General features: G+C 34.3%; 2 protein-coding genes and 1 long non-coding RNA gene across 4 annotated transcripts; 1 reads left to right on the top strand and 2 right to left on the bottom strand.

The window, feature by feature from the left end:
• Window positions 1-201: 201 nt before the first annotated feature.
• Window positions 202-14,772, bottom strand: FASN1 (Fatty acid synthase 1). The gene is made up of 10 exons (XM_012295214.2): window positions 13,940-14,772; window positions 8,805-8,972; window positions 8,368-8,721; window positions 5,099-8,244; window positions 4,564-5,014; window positions 4,014-4,377; window positions 2,438-3,924; window positions 1,394-2,319; window positions 1,067-1,303; window positions 202-974 (listed from the first exon to the last, which is right to left on the bottom strand). The coding sequence occupies exons 2-10, from the start codon at window positions 8,914-8,916 to the stop codon at window positions 873-875; spliced, it is 7,179 nt and encodes a 2,392-aa protein (XP_012150604.1). The 5' UTR covers window positions 8,917-8,972; window positions 13,940-14,772; the 3' UTR covers window positions 202-872.
• LOC143265762 (uncharacterized) lies at window positions 8,970-16,583 on the top strand. Its single transcript, XR_013040447.1, has 3 exons — window positions 8,970-9,666; window positions 9,929-10,049; window positions 10,421-16,583. It is a non-coding gene; the product is annotated as an uncharacterized LOC143265762 (long non-coding RNA).
• On the bottom strand, window positions 16,385-19,939 carry LOC100876632 (dynein regulatory complex protein 11). 2 transcript variants are annotated; one of them, XM_076539613.1, is made up of 11 exons: window positions 19,572-19,700; window positions 19,209-19,480; window positions 18,932-19,142; window positions 18,533-18,810; window positions 18,149-18,458; window positions 17,801-18,085; window positions 17,480-17,724; window positions 17,050-17,337; window positions 16,876-16,968; window positions 16,661-16,778; window positions 16,385-16,581 (listed from the first exon to the last, which is right to left on the bottom strand). In XM_076539613.1, exons 2-11 carry the CDS (start codon window positions 19,239-19,241, stop codon window positions 16,430-16,432), a joined length of 2,013 nt encoding a protein of 670 aa, XP_076395728.1. In that variant the 5' UTR covers window positions 19,242-19,480; window positions 19,572-19,700; the 3' UTR covers window positions 16,385-16,429. The 2 variants fall into 2 exon arrangements, with proteins under 2 accessions (XP_076395728.1, XP_012150600.1); XM_012295210.2 differs by having other exon boundaries at window positions 19,209-19,939.
• Window positions 19,940-20,087: the final 148 nt, after the last annotated feature.

Below are 20,087 nucleotides of genomic sequence, written 5' to 3' on the forward strand. Positions count from 1 at the left end.
ACAAATTGATTTTTTATTTCTAATGAAAAAATAGTATAAATGGTTGCTTTCGATAAAGCATTAAGTATGTTGTGTGCAATAAATTGTGAAGCTGTATAAATACATATATATAGAATATATATTACTATTTATCACTGGAATGTTATACCCTCTTGTTTGAATACACCATTAAAAATGTGTAAAAAAAATTAAGAATGAAAAAATTGTAAAATACCTCTTGCTTCTTTATATTTTTTTGTTAAATACAGTTTTGTACATATTTTCTGTGTGTAAAATGTCATGGTTTCCCAGAAATCTAGATGCAAAATAACATTTCACAAAATGCATATATATACTATATGTCTGAGTAATGATTAATTGTCCACCAGAAATCATTACAGAGACCTGTAGTAAATATTTCTAGAATTTAAATTTAACTTAATTTGAATATTTATATTTAAGATCTGCTAAATATTTATAGTAATACCCATTTGTAGTGTACTTGAAACTATTATAGACTACAAAATACAAAAACACTAAAGCTATTTTATTTTGTTTTGATATACTTCTCTCATTTTACCAACTTTAAGATATTTATAATTAAAAAGTGGAGAAAACGGTTTCATAATTTAATAATGCAGATGATATAAACAATGCGAGTAGAAACCTGAAGGCAGAAACATTTGTACAAAAGGAACTTTACAGAAGATTATGTAGAAATCATATTAAATATTAAATATTAAATATTAAGTTTCGATGATTACTATTAATATCATTGTACATTAAAACTTTGTGGAACGTTTCTGTGTAACATTTATGTACATTTAAATAATGATATAAATGTTACAGATTATTTTCTTATATTTTACATTATTTATAAATTCGAGATAAATTTACGTTTGTAGAATGGTTGCAATCTCTAATGCGCTATCTCCCACTAAAATGCTTCTGTGATTTCCTGGCAATTCCCGTATTTGCACATTCTTTTTACAGACCTGTAATAAAATTAAACACATAAAGATAGATTAAAATAATGTTAAGTTATATTTTCAATACGTATGTTTTTAATATAATATAAGAGAATCACCTTTGATAAACCGTAGTCGTTTTCCAAAGGAACAAAGTTGTCTTTGGCTGTTATTAATGTAACGTCCTTATTGAACGTTTCAGATGGTTTGTAAGCAAAAGCTGCCATCAACTTTTTGTACAATAAGATACTAGCAACCTTTAGGTCGCTAGGCTTTATCTGTGGCTTATTTACTAATTCCACCATTTTATTTAAAACTTCGTCATCAGAAGACAAGCCTTTCAAGGCAAGATATCCCTAGAAAAAGAAAAAGAAAAAATAAACATTACAGAACGTTACTATCAGGATATCTACATTGCACTCAAATGTACATGTATGTATATGTACCTCAAGGTAACTAATCTTGGTATTAAATTGTCCGATAAAGTATGATACAGCCTTTCTAAAGCCATCCTTAACTGCATCTTCTGGCCGTCCAGTTTGTTTTCCAACGTGTATGCAATGTAACCTTACAAAGTCTGGAGATCCATCGATGAACGTAATAACTACATCTTGTTGAGCTTTCTGTAATTGAATTCCTATTTCAAACGCGATGCAGGCTCCAAACGAGTATCCACTTATGTGATATGGTCCCTTCTTTTGAATCTGTTGTATTTTCTGAATATAGAACGCTGCTGTGTCTTGTATAGAACCAAGTGGAGTATTTTCAACACATTGCAGGGCATAGGCAGGTTGATTCAGTTGACTAGCCACTTCTTTGAAGGGGGCTGCTATTCCTTCAATAGCGTGAATGAAGAATATAGGTGAACCCTTAGAGCTCTTCGTCTGTAGTTGCACGATGGACTCAGTAGGTACAATGTTTACATTTTCAAGTTGGAATAGGAAGCCATCTGCCTCAGCATTTTGCGGCTCTGGAGAAGTGGCGCGCGACGATGATTCGCTCGGACACTTATCGAATTTCTTTAACTTCTTAAACGTCAATGTACGAATTTCTTGTGCTGACATTGATATATCGTAGTTTCTTTCGAGGGTCTGTTTAATTTCAGTTCCCATAAGAGAATCCATTCCAAGATCAGCCAAAGAAATAGCAGGATTGATGGATTCTACTTTCTTGATTCCTAGGATATTAGCAACCGCTTGGACGATGCTAATCTTATTCGCGTTATCTGCGCCCTTGTGTTTTTCTGTTGACACAAAGGAACTTAAAACAGGATGCGGCTGTTGAAGGAATACGTCCATCGTTTCGAGACAATTCTGTATACGTTGGGGCAGAGTACCACCTACTTCAGTATCGTTACTACCCATCATATTTTCTGAAAAAGGATAATGAAACAATGTAATATTTATAATCAAATAAAATTGATATGAATAATATTAGAACAGAGATATATAGATCTAGTATTCAACAAATTCATAGAATATACAACGTACCTATAACTAAACCGACATCACCAATAGCTCCCCACTGAATGGCCAGACCAGGTAAACCGTTCGCTTGTCTTTGCTCCATTATTCTCTCCATGGCAGAATTTGCAAGACCATAATTTGACTGACCTAGGTTTCCTCTTCCACTGGTGATTGACGAGAAGGCAACGAAGTAATCCAACGCAGAACATAATTCGCGAGATACAGCATCCAGACATTTAGTTCCAGCTACCTTGGGCAGTGTCGCCGTTACAAAATCACTTTCTTCAAGATTTTGAAGAAGTTCGTCACGTAAAACGGCCGCCAAGTTGAATATACCACCAACTGGAGCAATCTTATTACTTTGTTGGATGAGTTGTTTTGCTCCAGCCATTGTCGTCACATCAGCGGTGGAAACTGTGACGTGCACACCCATTTCTCGCCAGCGACGAATGCACAGTGACTGGAACCCTGTACGAACTCCAGACCTCGAGGTTAGAATTAAGTACTTGGCACCTCGGGTAATCATCCAGTCAGCGAGTTCTAAACCAAATCCACCAAGACCACCGACTAACACGTACGACTTTTCTGGATTCATGTAGATCCTTGGAATGGCTGCGACTACCTTTGGCGATGGTTGCGCGACCTTCTGTTTCTCCTCTTCTCGAATTTTCAGAAGCACCTTACCAATGTGTTTACCGGTAGCCATGAACCTAAACGCCTGTTCAATCTGTTGTTCTGAGAAGACTGTCGACGGAAGAGGACGCACAGCTCCATTCTTTATACCTTCACTGACTAGTTTAGTCACTTGTTTTCTTTCATCATTATCAGTCTCACATATAGCATCCAGCAGTATTCCATGGAAGGAAACATTCTTCAAAAATACGGACATTCCAAGAGCAGCGTCGTTTGACAAATCAAACTTTCCAATTTCAAGGAAACGACCACCAACTGCGAGGCATCTTACACTAGCTTGCAACTTTTCTTCGGCCAATGAGTTAAGAACTATGTCAACACCGCGGCCATTGGTCTCGCTGAGCACCAATTGTTCGAAGCTGGTGTCTCGAGAATTGCCAATATTTTTATCGGTCAACTGAGGGAACATCTTCTTCAAGAAATCTCGTTTCTCCTGGGTTCCAACGGTTGTAAATACCGTGCAACCCGCGTGCAAAGCTATAGAGATACTAGCTTGTCCAACACCTCCAGTACCAGCGTGAATTAAAACAGAGTCGCCAGGTTTTAGACCACCTCGGACGCAAAGAGCATAGTAACTTGTTGCATAGGCTACTGGAATCGTGGCTGCTTGTTCTAATGTCCATTTGTCAGGTACTTCCCACATAAATCCTGGATCAGCCACTACAGTGGTTGCCATACCACGCGCCGGCACCATAGCCATGATTCGTTGACCTTTCGAATTGCGACCAGAAAATTCTAGACCCAATATACAGTCTTGATTTGCCAAATTTCCAGGAAGAGCGTCCGGTGGTAATTTTCCGGTTGCCAGCATAACGTCCCTGTTGGCATTAAATGAGACATGATACAGTCATGTTTACTATTATACAGTGATTTATAAATGGTGGAGGCCGTCCGAAATGAAATTTACCTGAAGTTCAATGGTGCATAATACACATAGCAAAATTCTGTGTTGGGGAATCTTTGTGGTTGATAGTAGCTCAATGAACTTTCGATCCATCGCAGACTACTTAAGTCACCTCTCGCCAACGCATTGATGTATGCATGTTCAACTTGAAGAGATGATGCATCTTTCTGTTGATCTAATCGCAAATGACGATAGCTTCCCCAACTTCCTCCTTTCAGAACGTTAGCCATTAACTGTTTGCTCAATTGCTGTGCGTAGAATTTATCGGTTAAGCTAAATTTGGGTGCATTTTTGTCTAGAATGAACACGTAACGTGCATGCGAGCCCTCCTCTTCACGACGAACGCAATTCATAAATCCAGTCATACCTAAAGACAAATAACAATGTACATAAGAATTATTATAGTCTAAACTACAATTTTCAAATTAACAGGAGCTATTTAAGTTAATTGAAAAACCTAGCACAACTCAAGTAAATATTCTAATTACGTAGTGTCTATATTTTAGCAGTCTATATGTTATATTTTATAACATTTAATACCTTCGATACTTACCAAGTAGTTCTTCACCTTGACTAACGAAAATAACTTCCTTGTTTTCAGCTACAGCCTTTGTCAAAGCTGCTTTTGCACTACTGAGCCACGAGAAATTCTTTTCGGTTATATGTACAACGATCGGTTCCACTGCTGGTTCTTTCTTCTTAAATAACAAATATAGTTTTCCAAGTACGGCTTGTTTACCAACAAACACTAGATTTGGATCTTTTACTAGGTTAACGTCAAATTGACTGGACTCTTCCAACAAGACAAATCCACCAGCCTTTACACTATTTGTCAAATTCGACAACACGTTCAGTGATTTATTAGATAATACGTTAGCCGCTACAACCAAATGTAAATCCTGACCAACTGGTTCAGCATTTTCATTACGGGGCACAACCTTGACGCTCAATTCTGCTAAACTGCCGTATTGTGCTGGAGAGGTTGACACCAATTGCATATCAACCTACAAAAAATAAGAAACAAAATTAATGAAATATCATTTTGCTAAATATTTTTTAACGTTTGAAATGATAATTATAACACTTACAATACGCAGTGGTTCATAACAAAGTACATCCAATACAGTGGGCGTGAGAAGAGCATCCACGGGACGATTTCCAGCCACTTCAGCGGCTTTAATCTTCAGTCCAAGCATATTTTCATTAACAACTTGTAATAAAGCGGTAAGGGCATGTACCTTAGATCTATCAGGATCCTGTGAAAATGGCTGAGCATTTTCATAAGGCACAAACGTATGTCTATCATATTTGGGTGACTGAGATTGTTGCTTCTTTGCAATCAGAGAAGCTTTCATTTTCCTAATTTCAACTCCACCTGATTTGGTAACATCTACGTTTGAATAAGAATAAACAGGTACACCCTCATCTTTGTGGTTCTTAACATATTCCAAATGAGCCGTGGGGTTAATAGCTACATACTGCAAACGGACTGGTACATATAATCCTCTGGAGTCTTTCTCCAAAAGTGTGAACTGAAGCATGGTGTCGAGGAATGAGATCCAATCGTTCCACAAAAGTTTACCGATACCACCACGGTTGTGAGCGCACTTGATTCCCTGGAAAACTCCGCTGTAATCGTATCCTCTTAATCTAAGTTCTTTGTAAACATCCTCTTTGGTCAGTTCTAGTAATTCGGGTTCATTCTTGAAGACACGCGGAGGAATATTCAATAACATTTTGTCGGGATTTTCTGGGACAGATATTTTCCCTGTCACGATTGCAAAATCGTTTTCACAGATCTCAAAATCTCCGGTACCCATGAAAATGTTAACTGCGAACTTCACCTCGCCTTCCAGAGGCATGATGGTAGCTTGCATGAATTTCACATTCTCGAATACCACCGGCATCTGTTCATAATCGATATTCTGCAACTTTGCGAAAGTTTTCCATACCAATACCAAGTAACCGGTAGCCGGGAAAAGAATTCTTCCATCGATGGTGTGGCCAGCTAGATAGGCGTCTGATTCCTTGGATAGATCGACTTTGATGACACTTTCTCCGGAGCCTCCAGATTTCGCACGGAAATCAGCCACGCTCCATTCAGTGGAATGATCCCATTTAACCAGGGAACTGAGCATAGGTGTGCTACGTCCAACTGGATAACTAATAGGTGGGTACAACTTGGATACTTTAGGCTGTCCACCTGCTACATACAATTTTCCTATATTCTCTAGCAAGAAGCCCAAATTGTTTGAATGATCTCGCTTATGCAAGCCAATGTTAGTCACAGTTGGTGCCAGTGATCTACGCAGAATCGCTTGCAGCAGACAATGGGGAGCAATTTCAATTACTATTGCATTTTCCGGAATGTGAGAAAGTCCTTGATTGAAAAGAACAGGGGACAGCAAATTGTTAACATGATAGGCCGGAGAACTGAGTTGCGCCAACGGTGTGCCCCAAGCCTCTTCAGGTATAGATGTGGAGATCCACCGGGAGGATCTTTGTTTTGGATTCGTTATTATCTTCTCCAATACAATGCGCAATTCCTGGGCAGCTGGTGCCACATACTTGCTGTGGAACGCAACACCAGAACTATCTACCACTTTTGCAAAGATATTCTCTCGCTTCAATTCCTCGGCGAACTTATGGATGGCATCGACTGGCCCAGAAATGGTTACAGAATCTTTGGAGTTGTTGCAAGCTGCTACGATATTGGGTGGGACTCGTGCTTTGGCTTCCTCCCAAGTTAATCCTACTGCAGCCATGGCTCCAGGTTCCAACTTCGAGTCCAGGATCTTCCTTCCTCTCCAGTAGGCAGCCAAAACTGTCTGCTCCGGTGTGAAAGTACCGTCTGCGTAAGCACATCCTAACTCACCGACGGAGTGACCAATGATACCGTCAGGTTGAACGCCTAGATGCGACAATACGTCGACAAGCGCAACTTGGATAGCAGCTATTGATACGAAACTGTGTACAACGTTCGAGAAAGTTTCGGCTGTTCCGTGTTGAATTAAATACATCAGGTCGATTCCTTCCGGTTTCAAAGCGTCGGCACACCTTTGCAAACTTCGCTGGAAAGTCTCGATCCCGAGCAACTCTCTACCCATGCCTGGCCATTGTGAACCCATACCAGAAAATGCGTACCATATGGGACGTTTTTCCCCAGAAAATGCATTTATTTCCTGGCTGTTAACGTTTCCGAGAACAGAGTATCCTCTGTAAAGATGGCCTGATACATTATTCGCGTAAGTATCATGAAGAAGAGCAATTAACTCATCGTCTTTCTCGTGTTCTTTGACTTTCTGTAGAAGCACTTCCACAGCTTCCTCAGTGCGACCGGACACAGTAACGAGTTTCGGTAATTTACTATCTAAGACTGGCGACAACTTTGGTTTAGGATTACTACGGAGAACAACATGAGCATTTGCTCCACCAAAACCGAACGAATTAACTGCTGTAAGTCCACCTTTCCATGGTGTATTCTTATCTATAACTTGTATCCTACCATCATTTAACGCGGCAATGTCTCTGTTTGGAGTCTTGAAATGCAGATTGCCTGGGATCACACCGGTTTCCATAGCAATCAATAGTTTTACTAGGGAACAGATTCCGCTAGCCGGTTCTGCGTGACCCATGTTAGACTTGACCGAACCGAGTAACAAAGGAGTCTTTCTACCTTTACAGAATAATTTCGCGATGGAATTAATTTCCTGTGGATCTCCGACCTTTGTACCAGTTCCGTGCGCTTCCACGTACACAACGTCCGCAGGATTAATTCCAGATTCTGAGTAAACTTCACGCATTAGCTTGTTTTGCATAACGCCGCTGGGGAATGTGATTCCCTGAATTTTATTGCCATCAATGTTCGTTTTGGAATGTACCACTGTGGCATACACCCTACGGGCGTCCTTTGATTTTTGTAGGAAAATAACACCAATAGCTTCGGATCTAACGTATCCTTTGCCGTCAGCGTCAAAGGCTCTGCAAGTACCATCAGCAGACAACATACTCAATCTATGAAATTGAAGGGAAGCTGTTGGCTTCAGAAGTATATTACAACCACCGACAATTGCTGCCTCACATTCGCCAGCACGAATCAAAGCAACTGCTTGGTGCATCGCGTACAAGGACGAAGAACATGCTGTATCGAGTGCGAAACTTGGCCCGGTGAAATCGAACGTATAGGAAATTCTGTTTGAAAACATAGCTCTACAGCATCCAGTTAACGCGTATCCTGAAAATATATATATTTGTTAGATGATGATGATAACGTTACTATAGCTTTAGATATTCGTATACTGACGTAACTAGGAATTTCCTAAGAGTCTCCTAGTTACTTCACGATTAATTTACGAACCGTTAACTTGTTCTGGATCATAAGACCAATATTCGTCCGACTCCGAAGACGAAACACCGATGAATACACCAACTTTAGAGCCTCTAAGGTCATTTGGATTATAACCAGCATCGACTATCGCTTCGTATGTCGTTTCCAGAAGTATACGCAGTTGTGGGTCCATTACATGGGCCTGTTTTGCATGTACACCGAAAAAGGTAGCGTCGAACGATGAAATGTCCTTAAGTTTGCCTGACCTTTTGGGAAGGCCATAAATACCGGAAGTCCATCGACGTTCATCGTCTGTGACCATATCTACTCCATCGAATAAATTTTTCCTAAATTCATCTACATCTGACGACTCTGGGAAACGGCCTAGAAATTATTGAGAAAAACAAGTATTAATATATCTGTGTGTGTACGAAGTTCCGAACAATTTAAAATATATAATTTCTTACCAGAGATACCACTGATGACAATGTCATCGTCGGTGGTGTATGGACTATCGCCGTTCATCATGGTGGGCTCTCTTGTTATGGGACTGTTTGCACTTTCAAATTGAGCTGGCATTATGGTTAACTATATGTACAAAATTTATCTGACGTGGGAGCTTAGTGGACTGTAAGCTGAAAATGAAAAATTCAGATTTTTAATATAGCAGTAATATTTGTTAATTATAGTTATAATTTCGTAAATATAGGCCGACGAAAACCAAATAGTCCTATTATACGCGTTATACATGTCAGCAAATTGTGTTAGATAACTACGGTGGCTACCTCTTCTCGAGATACGATTAATTGAGTGATTTCAATTGGATTCACTGCGAGATAAATCAATTTACCAGTGACTTTATCGTGCGTGTCAAGATTCATTCGTCACCTCTACCCCACACTTTTATTAATATTCCCCATAAAAATGTATATTTCTTTTTAATTCGTATGAATACGTATTTTTAGTACCATACAAATTTGAATATTCGAGCTGTCACCGAGTTCGAGTCAATATCGATAACTGTAGATAACGCGATATATCGATAACATCGTTCAGATATGACTGAAGCGAAAAAGCGAGTGAAGTAGAATCAAACGTGAGTAGAATATCAATTTGTATTAATAAAATGAATCAAAATTAAAATAAATTTACACTGTTGGTAGAACAGGTTTTAAAATAATCCTTGTTCGATATTATTTACTGCTGTCAGTAGCACCGCGAACTTCAAATGCATCAGTAAATACACGTTACGCGATCCACGTACGATCCAAGTACGTCAATCAAACGTACGTCGCGAAATTTAAATATGTGAAATGTTTGGATGATTATGTATGTATTAAAAATTTGTTCTCCATGATATCGCGATTATTTGTTTGTTTTATCAAAATGTAATAATACACTCAAGATATGCCGTTGACCTGACACTCTCTCTCCCACAAATTATGAAATAAGTTTAATCGCGATATCACATATTCAAGCTCTTACATCACATCATTGACATAAATCATTTATAATTCGTAATTTCCAAGTCATGAGTAATAGCCGTCGATATCGTACGATCCTCTTAACTTCTTTTCTCCTTTTTTTACAGTATCGTGTATTAGAGTTTGCGTAGAAACTTCACTGACGTCCTAACGAGGAAATTCATGGTCAAATGTATAACCTTACCAATCGCGTGACACCCGAAGAATAGAATCACTCATGAATTAAAGGTAAATTAAAGGAATTAACACCTGAACGTCATTCACAACGTTGCTTCATTATAATTTACATTCACTTGACACCTTGTCGTTGCGTCAGAGGTTATGATTCGCATTACAAAAAAAGTCGAAATTTCTTTTGCTACTCATACAAGCTGTTTAAAAAGAGGTAGACTAATATGAATAACAACGCGATTAATAAAAAATCATAATAGACTGGCTTTTTTCTCAAATAACGTATATTATCTGAAATAACATGTCTGAACATATTCCTATACCAACTCTTTTTATTTTTTTTCTCGAAGTCATTAATAGAAAAATAATTAATAATACACTATTTTAAAAATAGTTAATGATATGTTATACCATTACTGTCGCTATAGGACCTGTTGAGCAAGCTCATTTCGTACGAAACTTCCAGTATTCAGAAGTATATAGAATATTTCAAATTTTTGGCGGAAATCTTATCTTAAACAGCAGAAAACACGTGTACTTCTATCGCAACAGGTAATGCAAAAATAAAGTCAATTATGAACCCCGTGTTAGCATTCTTATAAGATTATAAATATTCATTACCTTATAACTCAAATTTTAAATAATTACGAAACAGATTTTAATCTGTTTAGTCTATATGTATATCTATATAGTTAATTATGACAGATAAACATAACTTTTTGTTAAATGTAAATGTATTATCATTTGAATTTCAATTTTAAAAATAGAATCACGTACATATTCAATATGTAATATATAATGTATGTAGTATAAAATCAACGTTATGAATTATTTACATAAATTAGGAATCTTTCATGTAGTGGTAAGCAACGATTGTGACATGTATATCGTGAATAAAGTATCAGGTGACATTCGCTGCATAGTTTCCATACGTTAATGTCTGTTCAAATAAATTAACGATGTAAGCTTTTATACTTCGTGCGTAACATCTTCACATTCCTCGTAAAAATGATGGACTTCATCGCGTGGCTTCGTGTCACGTATCAAGGAGAATATTTCGTACTCCTATTTCGAGGTTATCTTTTAAACGTTCTTTTTTTTCGTAGATATATGTCACGCGCATGCACATTTTTTGTCGTCTGCGATAATGTCAAATGTCATATCAGTTCATACATTTTTTGTTTATCTAATTTTTGCCAAGAAAACTTCGACCCGTAATACCTTTTACATTATATCTTAAAGATTTCTTTAATTTTATGCCCACAAGCTATGATTAATAACGTCGTAAACATTTTATCGAAAATGATAGTTCCATTAGATATTACCATTAGCGTAACTGCGATTTTTTTCTGAGAATACCACAGACATGCCTTACACTAGGAATGACTAGAAAATTAAGAATTTGGAAATGTAGAAATGAGATTCGAAAATTTCAAAATTTGAGATGTTTAAAATTTATAACATAAAATATATGAGACATCCTTCACGTCCAAGCAGTATTTTTTTGCCGAAGGTCGACACTTTTGTGGGCTCTGGCTAGTTACGCCAATGATTGTTACTAGTAAAGAGATAAGAAAATGTTTATACGAGATAAACTTCCATATATTACGACAAACTTTTAAGAGATAATAAACATTCTAATATAAATAACATAAAATGCGAATAAAAAATTAAAAAGTATTTATAAAAATGATAACGTTAATTGAATTGTTGTAAAGTCCGTGACTCTTAGTTCACTTCTAAAAATCGAGTCATTAATTGCATTAATATAAATTGGCCAAATGGTATCACAGGTTATCAAAAAATTAATTTATACACGTTGCACGCACATATGCATACAATGTGCCACATAACTTATTAACCGCTAACTACTTGAAAATGCTTTTTAATTCCATTTGCATACTACTTAATTCCATTATGCAATCGATAAATAAATACGATTGTGATCATAAATAAAATCACGGAAAGCAAAAACTTCATTGAATTCTTGTCAACAATTGCACGTGGTTAATATTTTTTCTTTCTAGAATTGATCATCAAGTGTTGTTTTACACATTACATAACACAAAAGTAATTTAACCTGATTAGTTGAATTACTGTTAAATGAAAAAAAATATTATAAATAAACTACAACTTTTGACCCCAAAGAAAAAAAGACACTTTTCACTTTTAACCTTCATTAGTATCGATAGCTTATCATGAAAAAAGCGTATACATGTTCGACACGTGGATCGAGTAATTTCATCATATTAAAAATATGGCGGAAGGAAAAAAACGACAGAAAAAGAATTCACCACACAGCGTTACCTAGGTTCATGATTCGATCACGTGTCTTACGACGTAGATACGCACAAAACAAACGTTCGAATACATACAGACAAGTTTTGCTAGTTTACTATTAAAATTGATGCTGATTCTTGACATTTGCTTCTAGAATGTCAAACGAGATACCTTGTACGACCGTTAATTTATTCTCCATTGGCAAAATTTGAATAGTATTGAGCCATTATATCTACATTTGAAAATTATATTTCAATTAAAATAGGAATAAGTTCCTAGGTATTATTTTTTAATTTAAATATAAATTGCATTTATTATTTATTAGAAATAAAACAAATTAATCATCATTTGTTATGTACTGCATTAGAAAAGCTGAGAGAGGAAAGGGTGAAGTAAAATTTCCATTTTGCCTTAAAATTGTAATTTGTAGTTTTTACTGTGAATACTAATTAATGGTTGTTAGAAGAAAAAAATGATTGCAGGAATACATAATAAATTATATGGAAGTCGTGTATGCAAAACGATTAAATTACAATAAAATTTTTAATAACACGTTAATGCAACATAATCTGGTTGTAGTGTAGTTTTTTTTCTAGATAAATATAAAACGAAATCTCGACTAATTTACCTTCAAATTTCTTAATTTCCAAATTTGCAAATTCTTTAATTCAAAATTTGAACATCTATAATTCTGAAAACTCCCCAATAAAATATTATCGTTTGGAACTATAATGCTACCATTTTTCCCGCGAATGTCTATTAAGCACATTATTACACTAGCAAAAACAACTAAATTACATAAATGATATTTGAACCATAAATGTTAGCAAACACGGGAAAATGTGTCGGAAAATAGATAAATAAGACTACTGTTGCCAGTGCATAAACATGCTGACTATGCAACGCAGTAGTAACAGTTTTCACAAGTCAGACTTTAAATGTTCTGAAATTACACATGCCTTTAATTTGTATCAAAAGAAAAATACGCAGTCGTGTGCATATTTTTGAGTAGTATCTCGTTGCACGTGGCACGATGTTCTGATATTTTGTAATGATAAAAAAATATAGTTATTGTATCGTATATATTACGCAGGTCATGCGCTCGTACAATAGGAAGAATAAATCAAGATTTCTTTCTTAAACAAAACTTTCACGTCACCGATCTGTAACACAAACGAGTAATTTAAAGCGTAAACGATGCATGAAAGTTTCGTTTGACTAAATTTCCCGATAACTGTAATACATTTCGAGGTCTTTCACTGATGTAAATGGTATGTTTACAGTAAGGCAGAACACGTGAAATCACGATCGTTCGCCGCTAAAAGGTTTCTTTGGTAACTTGTTAGAAATATACCTATTTTATGACAGAATATAGCAGCTATTAATACAATTGATTTTAGAGACTATAAAATGATAATGCCAAGGAAGCCGTTTGCAGTTCCTTTAGAAAATATAACGTTCGTTCGTTTCTAGAAATTGAATGAATATTATTTACAAAAAGATACAGGTTGATGAAGAAAACAAATATTGACGTTATTACAAATAAAACGTTACATTTTTATAATCGTGTCATCAAACAGTTTACGAAACATCTAAAATAAATTAGACGATTTCGTGTACAAAAGGATGTATGTAATTTAATTATAAAATGTTACGTTGTAACTCACCTCACACGTGGATATAATCCTGACAAATGTCGTGAACCTGTGTTTCCTTTTTGGTCTCGAAATTTTCTGTAACTGATAGTTGTACACCATCAAAAAGTTGACGTTTAATGAATTGAATCGAACCTTGCCAACCAGTCAGCAATTTCGGTATTGAAAAAACAACAAAACGTGTACAATATTAAATATAAACTGATGTCGGTGTTCGTTGAATTCGATGCTCTTCGACGTGCGGTTTCTTAACGTTAATAACCCGATAGAAGCGTCACGGTCACGACACAGAGAACTGGCTAGCATCTAGCTTCTGAACATCTCGTTATTATTGAATTGGACAGACCCTATGGTCTGACATCAGACCATGTGGTGTCGACCAATCACAGTTCACATTTTTAGTACGCATGCGCATTAGAATTGACCGGCGTTACTTCTATCGCGAATATTCTGCTTTTCTTCTATGAATTGCAGATATTTCATTGAATGACAGGATCCATAGCGTGAAATTTAACGTCCTGCGCGATTCGTGTACATGCAGTTGTCACATGTTAACCTTTCGGGTTCTTATTTATATAATATATTTCATTATCGGTACCGATAAACAAGCGTGGAATCGTTTAGCGCTATAATTCGACCGAGTGACGCGAAGAATCGATACACTGGTGCAGTAATACGTACAATCACTTGCGATGAAAACCGTACACGTTTGTTCTTTCAATTTTCAATTTAAAAGATGCATCGTATAAAAAAAATAATAATAAAATAATAAAATAAAATAATAATATTCCATTTGTGTTATTCAGTGGCGAATTTACGTATAGACGATGAACGCGGATACCTTGTTAAACAACAATCTACATGTTAATATAAATGTATATTATGTAATAAATTTAGTTTAGTATCTGATATGTAATTTCTGTTTCTCGATTTAAGATTATAATCAATTTTTTATAGCGTTTCTAATTCCATCATCCGATTTACTTTCTTTTCTCTGTTTTTGTTTTATAAGAAAATGTAGAAATTTAGGAATACAGGAATTTAACGGGCTTAGAAAATTATGAATATATATTTCAATATAACAGCAACATATACATTAAGGGGATATCATTTAATGAGTCATATCAATTTCATTAGTTTCTTTTAAAACATTTTTTTTAAAACGTAATTAATGTAAATGATTCGCATGCATTAGTGACTCTACTTAATTTCTAATTCCATAATGTACCTATCAATTATTTATTTTATCGATACAGACTTATGATATTTACCATAAACCAATCATTTTTTACTCTCTGTTCGTGAACTATGACTCATCTTTCTACACAGAATACTGTTCCACTTTTTTGTCCATGTTCAAAGATTTGAAGAACTAAATAGATTTCACGTGACATATTAAATGCTGATATCTCTCTACTACTTAATTAAAAATATAGCGAATTCAAGCACACTTTGATAAAGAAAAAATATTACTGCCCTCTTACTCCTCTATCCACTATCCCCTTTTCGATAACACTTTGTAGAGGTCTTTGCCACTGCTTTACTACGAGCCTGTTAACCGCGTGCTATATCACGTGAACTGAAGAAAGAAATATATAACCTGTGTAACTTTAGACTTTAACAAGACTTTTGTGCCATGATGCAAAGCTAACAAAGACATCCTACTTATCTCTGTTATAAAAGGAAGTTTATGAATAAAAACGGGCCAAATTGCAATTGTGTCGATTCTGAGTTGGATTCATCTAGATATTGATGTTATATTTGTTTTCCTACTATGTTTTCCGTAATGATAAAATATTCGCACGTATTTGACAAATTATAAAGTAAGATTAACATACGGTCATGGAATCTCACACGCGCATTAATTCATGTGGAAAAATTGATCATATGAAACATGCCTCCGATAATTATTAAATGTTTATACTGTAGTAATTAAAATTAATGAGTAACAATATTTTCGATTAAATAGATATGTTTTTTATATCTTATACGCTTGTTAAGAAATATGTATATTAAATCATATGAATATATGATCATGTGCAAGCACAGGCGCCTGAATAGATATACACGACCGAGCATTTTAACATATGTATGGAAATGTTATTTTTATTGAAAATATAGTATTGATGGCTACAATAAGTAGCATAAAATACGTATCTTATCAGTAAGCGTTCCAGCCAAACTTTTGTATAAGCAATTTTTTTTAATTAAACAAAGACTGTTTTTCCGATTCTTGGAACTTTGATCTTGAACGTAAACATGGTCACGCTACGTCCAATATTACTTACGTAAAATGGTTTTAGATGCAATATTATGAGCATTCATATATCAACGTCAGAAATTAAGTCAAATGAATTTATTTAATATGTTTTAAAAAAATTTCGTGCGATTCGTTGTAAGATATATATAACATAATAATGAATAAAATTCATAATAGGACGTAGATATATTATCGTGTAAAATTTATATGTATAATATTCGCTATAACGTAATATCTACAAATCATGTATTTTTTTCAGAATGAGCGAGCGATTGTATTCGCGGCGGTTTTTTTCCTTTTTTCTTTTGCTTTTCACTTGCTTCTTCCAGTTTTTGGAGCTCTAATTCATGCACCCGTTGCTTTTTACGATATATTGGTGTTTTTGCAAGCCATGCTGTAATTGATAATAAATATGCTTCAGAGTTCTATACTTAGATAACATTAGTTTATTAAATATAAAAATAGAAGTAAACCTAAAAATGTATCTTCCTCTTCGCAATAAATCGGGTTTTTCATGCTTATTGCATTTATTAATTCACCGTACGTCAAGGGATGCATTTTTAATTGCACTATGCGCTTTGTCGTCATTACCTATATTTTAGTGCATGTAATTATAAAAACAAAAAAATTATCAGAAAGTTTATAAATAACAAATATTTTATTATAGTAATTATTATACTAATAATACCTCTTTAATCGATGTTAATATAGCTCCAATAGTAAATCCGTCGCAAATTTTAGCCATAACAGATGTATCAAATTGTCTATTAATTCCAGAATACTATGCAAGTATGAAAAGAAATATGAAATAAATATTTTTCAAAAAATATTTAATTCATTGTATTGATCAATAAAATCATACTTTATATAATAAATCTTTCCATATAAGAGACACAGTTCCATAATCTGGTCTAGGAATGTATATAACTTTATCATAAGTTTGATATAAAAGCTTTTGATCTCCATCCCATGGTGAACTTGAAGTTCCAATTAGTATTACTCTATCTTCATTTGTAATGTTTTTTACTAATTTCACAAGATCTTTCTTTAAACGCTTTGGATCTGTTTTGTCAGTCTTTGAAACTTTTTTTACAAATGGTTTTTCTGCACCATCTATAAATATTACTGATGGTTGCAGTAAACGTGACATCTTTATAAGAAAATAGGCATGTATTGTTAATACTTAATTATAATAAATTACAGTATATATAATTAATACTGGCTATTATGTACTATGATAACCCTGTTAAATAATCTAACTGATTAATTTTTCTATTCATTTTGTAAGATACCTTTGATATTAAGTGAATAAGCATAATTAAGCCTGATTTCCCAGGATATTTGCCAGCAATATTAGAAGGTGTAATATCAAATAAAGTAGCTCCGAGTTCCGTACAAATTGCATTTACTAACATTTTTTTTCCACTACCATGTGGTCCAGCTATTAACACTGATCTTACAAGAGGTGTCAATTCTCTAAGGGTACTGTTTCCCAATGGAAGGATACAGTACTCAGCTATTAACTGTCTTATATCTCCTGTTAATGTAATTAATTTTTTTCTATTAATGCAGAAGTTGAATGATTTTGTTTAAATTAATGCAAAATACTTAACCAAGTGCTGGCAAAGGATCTTTCCCTTTTTCTCTTAGATTGTAGTTTATAAAAGACTTTTCTCCTTTGAAATCATGGAGTGAAATTTCTCTATGAAGTTTAATGATACCTTGAGTCAGTAGCTCTTCAAACAATGAATCTGTTGTTCTGTCAGGAGTGAGATCTTTTTCTTTTCTTTTTTTATTTTTCTTACCACTGCGGCGAATTCGTTTTTGTGTTTTTTTTGCACGTTTGCCTTTAAAACCTTTGTCTCTGTCTAATGCATTTTGCAGGGCTTCTATATCACCTTCAAATAAAAATCAATTTTTAAAAGCCTACTTATTATCATCATTCTTATTTCAAATCTTACCTCTAAGATCTTGATCTACTGTGATTCGAACTTCATTTTCAACTTCCTTAGTTTTATCATTTTCTATCATATTTATATATGGAAATTGAGCTACATTTACAGATTCATCTTTATTTTTCCATACTTCTTGATATTCTCGGCTGGCTTGTACCAATTCTGACAAAAAATTGGAAGGTACCGATTTAAAACCTTGTTCAGTCTCTTCATCTGATTGTTCACCTTCGCTATCCTTTTTTGATTTTGACTTTTTAGATTTCTTAGACTCCTTTGATGACATTGCTGTTGATTTACTAATAGTGCTTTCAGTTCCCTATACAGAAACTTATGTAATTATCTAACTTCAAAATATTCTATATACAATACAAGCACAAATATTAACTTCACCTGTCTACTAAATATAATTCTAGATCCACCACTTTCAACAGGTGGCAAATCTGGAATTTTTCCTGTTTGCTGAAAGTATGTGTTTAACCATTTGCGAACCTCACTCCTTATATTTTCTTCTATTATAGCACTTTGTTCTTTACGGATTCTTTCCTTAATTTCAATCATCAAATTTTCATAAAGCTGTTGATATTTAATTTGTTTATCATATCTCTCTTGTCTGGTTTTTTCAGCTTGCCTAGCATTTTCAGTAACTATTTGACTTGGTTGCAGCATACCTTTAAGAGTAACAAATGTTTGTAGCTGTCTTTTGTATTGGAAGATAATAAAAAATTACATTTATTTCGTTGTTAATGAGGGACTAAAATTGAAGATGAATCAAAAAGAAATAGTAATTACCAATTAATAACATCTCCTCCAGACGTTTTTTTCGAATCTTTTGTCTAGTAATATATCCTCTCCAAACTTTCTGAATTTTTATTATAGCCACAGTTTTACTTAATTCGTCGTGTACCTCAGCTTCCGTTTTAATCATAGATTTTTCTTTCATCCGACGAATTTCTTTCATAAATTGAAATCTTATTCGACCCTGTCTTGCACGTTCGTGAGCCTAAAATATTTTGGCTTGCTTAGTATAATTGTCAGAAACAGAAGCATTTTATCTCTAAATTTATACCTGTATAAGTCTTATAGCTTCAGACTCAGTCATCTGTTTCGACGATACTAATTCATCTAAAGCACCTATATTTCTTAGAGTATTTTCTATGAACTTTCGTTTGTCTTCTATCTCTCTCAAATTTTCCCGCTTAAAATATCTTGGTATTTGAATTTCAATTTCATTCGGTGTAACATTCAATTTTATTAGAATATCATCGAAATAGTTATATTCAGAAAGATCTATTTCCACTAATTCGTGCTTTAGTTCCAAAATTCTTCCAAGACAGGAATCTAACAATTGTTTTATTAATACTCGTTTTTGCGGTTGTATTATTTGATCGTAACACAATTCCAATTGATTACAGATAATTATATATCTTACGTATAATTCTGAGACTATATCATGAGCTTTTTTACGATCCTTTTGAGGTTTAGCATTTTGCAAAGTTGTGTCTACTTCAAGAACATCGTCTAACATAATTTGCGTGTTTTTCCAAAGATCATCGTACATTGTGCTAGACATAGTTATACCACTTTAAATATTTTGTCTATATCAAATTAAAGCAAGAATAATAAGTAATAATATAGAGAAATACTGGCTTCAATTCGACTTTCGAATTGTTAGAAATCTTTAAAATATCCTAGCAACCAAACATCAATCGAATTAATAAGAAATTGTGATGAGTTTTTGCTGTACTAAATGATAAGATTAATAAAAATAAACATATTCTTTATATATCTTTATTGCGCTCAGTGGATTTAAACATTTAAGAAAATTTAAACATTCGATATTTTAAACCACTAGGCTGATGTTCTCTTTTTTACAAACAAATGAATGTATGTACGTAAATATATTGCTAACACTTTCAAATGCAAAATTATTGCTGAAAGTATTAAT

This window comes from Megachile rotundata, chromosome 14 (genome assembly GCF_050947335.1).
Source record: "Megachile rotundata isolate GNS110a chromosome 14, iyMegRotu1, whole genome shotgun sequence".
NCBI lineage: Eukaryota > Metazoa > Arthropoda > Insecta > Hymenoptera > Megachilidae > Megachile > Megachile rotundata.

Coding starts and splice junctions, on each gene's coding strand:
- FASN1 (XM_012295214.2), bottom strand. CDS start 8,916: ATGCCAGCTCAATTTGAAAGTGCAAACAGTCCCATAACAAGAGAGCCC. Junction 8,722..8,804: donor TGTCATCAGTGGTATCTCTG/GTAAGAAATTAT, acceptor AATAATTTCTAG/GCCGTTTCCCAGAGTCGTCA. Junction 8,245..8,367: donor TGATCCAGAACAAGTTAACG/GTTCGTAAATTA, acceptor ATATATTTTCAG/GATACGCGTTAACTGGATGC.
- LOC100876632 (XM_012295210.2), bottom strand. CDS start 19,712: ATGTCTAGCACAATGTACGATGATCTTTGGAAAAACACGCAAATTATG. Junction 19,143..19,208: donor AAGCTATAAGACTTATACAG/GTATAAATTTAG, acceptor AAAATATTTTAG/GCTCACGAACGTGCAAGACA. Junction 18,811..18,931: donor GGAGGAGATGTTATTAATTG/GTAATTACTATT, acceptor TTACTCTTAAAG/GTATGCTGCAACCAAGTCAA.